Raw genomic sequence first — 4950 nt, 5'->3', positions numbered from 1 at the left:
CCATTTAAGAGCATTGAAAAACGTCCATTGAGAAGAGCTGAAAGAGTCTGCATAGTTTTCCTCTACATAATCGTCTGAGAAGAGCTGAAAGAGTCTGCGTTGAAAGAGTGTGCAGCTCAATATATAGAAGTCACTGATCATGATCGATGAAAGGGTGCGTCTTTTCCATTTTAAATTTTCTGGAAAATGGATAACGATTTCATTAAACAATAAGAACTTTTAACATGCCTTTGAGAAAAGACTAATTGTTCGAAGCTCCTGGGACTGTCTTGGGATTAAAGCAAAAATCTGTAGAGTATCGAAAATTCAGTAATAAATACTGGGAATATACTTAATCTTAAGAGGTCAAAAAAATTGTATAATAAGTAGCAACTTCATGATATAAATCTTCACACTTCCCACTGTAAACTAACAGAATGCAATTAATTTCTTTTCCATTTCTGTGAAGCTAGTTTAATTTATAAATACTATGAAAGGAGAATAAATTTAACCAAATGTAAATTTACAGTCTATTTAATCAACTGTTGAAAAAGCATCTAAATTTCATATTCGCGGTAATTATAAATAGATAACATATGGTAACAGAAATTTGTTTGAAATTTTTAAAATAAAAAATAAATATGTGATTGAAAGAATAATGATAAGATTGAAATATTTTGTACTTACAATTTTCACAAACTAAAATGTAGAAGAACTTTGGTCATTTGATGTTATGGAATTTATATTTGGTGCATTTGTATGGCCAAGTAAATTGGATATACTTCTCCTTGTAGCAATTGTTTTTGCCACCAAATCTTCTTTGAGATTTTCCAATACTATTACCACATCTCTCATAGTTGGTCGTTCATTAGGTGAATCTTTTGAACAAATCAAACCAACTTGTAGCAAAGAAAGTAGACAATTGTGTATATTATTTTCTTCAAATCCAGCTCCATCTTGTGCGCTAAACAGATTGTTGTCAATCACCTCATTCACTTTGCTTGGAAATGCTAGGCTGACCCACTTGTGCAAGTTTAGGTCTCTAAAAAACATGTTGTTGGTTGGTCGTTTTCTGGTAAGCATTTCCAATAACAAAATGCCATAGCTGTAAACATCTCCTTTGGTAGAAACTCTCTCACCCAATCCATACTCTGCATTAAAGGAAACCTCAATAAATATTTATCTCACTAGTGTATACAAAATTGTTGATGAAAAATGACAATTAAAACTAATTTTAAAAAAATCCATACCTGGAGCAATGTAACCCATAGACCCTTTCAAAGTAAGTGTTGAAGTAAGTGAATCACCAAATTCTGCACCAATCAATCTTGCAAGACCAAAATCTGTCACATGGCCTATCATGTCTTCATCCAACAACACATTGCTGGGTTTTATATCACAATGCACTACTTGCACATGAGAATAATGATGTAGATATTCCATGGCATGGGCCACATCAATGGCAATGTTTAGTAGTGTTTTCAATCCCAGGCCACACACATCCTCATCATTGTTGTCATCTCTGTCATGATACAAATGCTTCTCTAGGCTTCCGTTAGACATAAATTGGAACACTAAACCTTTGAAATGGAGGTTGGAGCAGGAGGTTATGATTCTCACCAAATTTCGATGTCGAATCTTTTGCAAGACACTACACTCTGCTTTGAAACTCTTCTCACCCTGGTCATTTTGCAATTGGAAAACTTTCACAGCAACAATTGTGCCATCACTCAAAATTCCTTTATAAACAGATCCAAAACTACTTGATCCCAACAAGTTGCTCCTGCTGAATCCATTGGTTGCTATGTGAAGCTCTTGAAATGAGATCCTTTTGTGCTCTAACTTTTGAAAAATGGATTCTGAGGAATCAAAGCTTTGCACATGTATATTTCGTCTCCAAAGGAACCCCAAAAGTAAGCAACATAGTATAAAAACAATAGCTCCACTCATTGGAAATAGTATTTTCTTCGCAAGTGCAAAATGACTTCTTGATGTTGGACATGCAGGTAACATGAATACTTTTGGTCCACAAAGGCCTGGATTCCCAATGAAGGACATGATAATTGTTTGATTTGCAAAAAATCCCGCTTTTGGGATTTCCCCTGTGAGATTGTTGAAAGACAAATTCAAACACTGAAGCATTTTCAATTTTTGGAGAGTCACTGGTATTGGACCTGATAAGGAGTTGAAAGAGAGATCTAGGTTCACAAGACTTAGTAAAGTTCCAAGTGAATCTGGAATAGAGCCTTGGAAGGCATTTCTAGATAAATTCAATGTTTGTAGTTCATGACAACTTCCAAGTGTAGGTGGAATGAGCCCAGTCAAGTGATTGGATGAAATGTCTATAGCTTGAGCCATTGCAATTTTACTAATCTCCATGGGCAACGAGCCTTCTAATAAATTCCATGACAAATTCAAATAGAATTGTAGATTAGAAAGTTTAGCAATTTCTCGTGGAATGCTTCCAGTGAGCATATTGTGAGATAGGTCAAGCAATTCCAAATTTATATAGTTTCCTAAGATGACAGGTATGCTCCCTGATAACTTGTTGTCATGAAGTAAGAGTCTTCTTAGTTGTTTAGATGGTGGAAGGGAATTGGGAATCTTTCCAATGAGTTTGTTTCTACTAATGTCCAAGAGACCAAGTCCTTGTAATTGTTCAAATTGATTGGAGATGTTACCTTCTAATTCATTGTTTCCTATGTCCAATCTTTCTAATTTTGTAAGGTTTCCAAATGGTGGAATGGTACCATTTAAAAAGTTTCCACTTAAATTTAGAAATATTAGGCTACTAAGATTGCCAATATGTGGAGGAATGTTTCCTTGTATTTTGTTGTTGGCTAATGAAAAGTAAGACAAATTGGTGGAAAGTCTCCCTATGGCAAGGGGCAATACACCACTTAGTTTATTGTCACTCAAGTGTAGTTCTTGTAAGTGAGAACAATTAGTAAGAGATACAAGAAAAGGCATGGTTGTGGTGCTACCACAGTCAAGCTCATTATTATGCAGGTATAATTTTTCAAGGCGGAAAAGGTTACCCAACTCTATTGGAACACTCCCACTCAACTTATTGTAGTGTAGATAAAGTTGTTCAAGTTTGGAACAATTCCCAATGGTATTTGGTATGTTCCCACTAAGTTGATTTCCCCATAAAGAGAGCACATTCAAATTGTTGAGTTTGGCACCTAATTCTAATGGAATGTGCCCTCTAAATTTGTTTATGGGAATTTCCAATGTTGTCAAAGTGGAGATATTGGACAAAGAAGTGGGAATGGTGCCAGACAATTCATTTTCACCAAGGTAAAGAGTTTGCAGATGGGTGAGAAGGCCCAGTTCTTGTGGAATGCTGCCAGTGAGGTGGTTGGTGAAAATTTGCAAGTCATTCAAAGTGGAGATATTGGACAATGAAGGGGGAATGCTGCCAGACAATTCATTTATAAAAAGGTAAAGAGTTTGCAGATGGGTGAGAAGGCCCAGTTCTTGTGGAATGCTGCCTGACAATTCATTTGAATGAAGGTAAAGAGTTTGCAGATGGGTGAGAAGGCCCAGTTCTTGTGGAATGCTGCCAGTGAGGTGGTTGTTGTAAATGCCCAACTGAGTCAAAGTGGAGATATTGGACAATGAAGGGGGAATGCTGCCAGACAATTCATTTGTAAAAAGGTAAAGAATTTGCAGATGGGTGAGAAGGCCTAGTTGTGGCGGAATGGGACCAGCCAAACTGTTTTCAGCAATATCTAAATTAATCAATGCTGAAAGATTTCCTAGAGAAGAGGGAATGGTACCTGTTAGACTGTTTGCTCCCAAGTAAAGTCCTTGCAAACGAAAGAGGCGTCCCAATTGGGGTGGGATATGACCGTGGAGCTTATTGTCTGAAAGATCGAGTGAGCGTAGGAACGACAAATTACCGAGCGAAGGGGAGATGGTGCCGCGTAGATCCATGCCACTGAGACCGATGGCGACCACTCTGTCTGGATGACGGCCGCCGCAAGTAATAGCTGTCCAGTTGCAAAGGGGGACTGTGGGGCTCCAATTGGCCAAGGAATTATTGGGATCGCTTGTAGTTAGCTTCTTAAATGCCAACAGGGACTGTGCATCATCATGAAATGAATGCGCAGAGGAGAAAGGGAAAAGGAAGAGGAGAAAGAGCGCAGGCAAAGCGAAAGAGGGAGACGGCATGGCGATGGAAATGGAAATAAGGGCGGGCTTCCGGCAGTGGGTATCGTGGGAAGGAGGGAGAGAAGCAGTGGGTATGGGGCTTCTGGCAACGAGTATTTATAGGAGAAAGTGCGCGTTATGTGGAGAAACAGTGTAAACGTCCGACGAGTGTGGCGTGTGCGAGGAGGCGTAATAAGATTGAGGGGCGAAGACAGAATGGCGAGAGCAGATATATAATCATGACTTGTGGTTGTGGATGAATTGGATTAATTGAGGAAGGGAGGAGGCCGTGATGATTGCGAAAATTAGTGGGTTTTCCAAATATCAATGGAATGGGTTTTCCATACAACGGAGGTCATTTTCACTTTCTTTATTGTGATTAAATATCAATAGGATTTTATAAAATCATATCTAACAGAACTATGTCAATTAAAAAAATTATATTTAAAAGTGTGTGAAGAGGCGTAATAAGAAGAGCTCCGTGATTGAGGGGCGAAGACAGAATCGCCAGAGCAATCAGTCTCAGATCATAGCGGTGTTGTGAAAGTGGAGAAAAATAATAGTAGTTTTTTATACTTATTTTCTGCATTTCAACATTTAATATTAAAATATGAAATAATTATAATTATTATTTATTAATAGTCATTTATTCATAAAAATAATTAGTTATTTATTTATTTTTATTATAATTGATACAGAAAATAATTTATATTTACTTTATATTACTTTTCAATATTTAAGTGGAGAATACGAAAAAAAATAATAAAATATTAAAAATAAAATCGATTATCTACGTTTACTTTCATTATATTTTAA

General features: G+C 36.9%; 1 protein-coding gene across 1 annotated transcript; it reads right to left on the bottom strand.

The window, feature by feature from the left end:
• Positions 1–663: 663 nt before the first annotated feature.
• Positions 664–4155, bottom strand: LOC149208386 (uncharacterized). Its single transcript, XM_089398325.1, has 2 exons — positions 1230–4155; positions 664–1130 (listed from the first exon to the last, which is right to left on the bottom strand). The coding sequence occupies exons 1-2, from the start codon at positions 4153–4155 to the stop codon at positions 679–681; spliced, it is 3378 nt and encodes a 1125-aa protein (XP_089254451.1). The 3' UTR covers positions 664–678.
• Between the last annotated feature and the right edge of the window lie 795 nt (positions 4156–4950).

The sequence above is a fragment of the Pinus tabuliformis genome, chromosome 1_2, assembly GCF_031772625.1.
Source record: "Pinus tabuliformis cultivar Carrire ecotype Pingquan chromosome 1_2, CPIR1, whole genome shotgun sequence".
Classification (NCBI taxonomy): domain Eukaryota; kingdom Viridiplantae; phylum Streptophyta; class Pinopsida; order Pinales; family Pinaceae; genus Pinus; species Pinus tabuliformis.
This window is presented reverse-complemented; position numbering and strand designations above follow the sequence as displayed.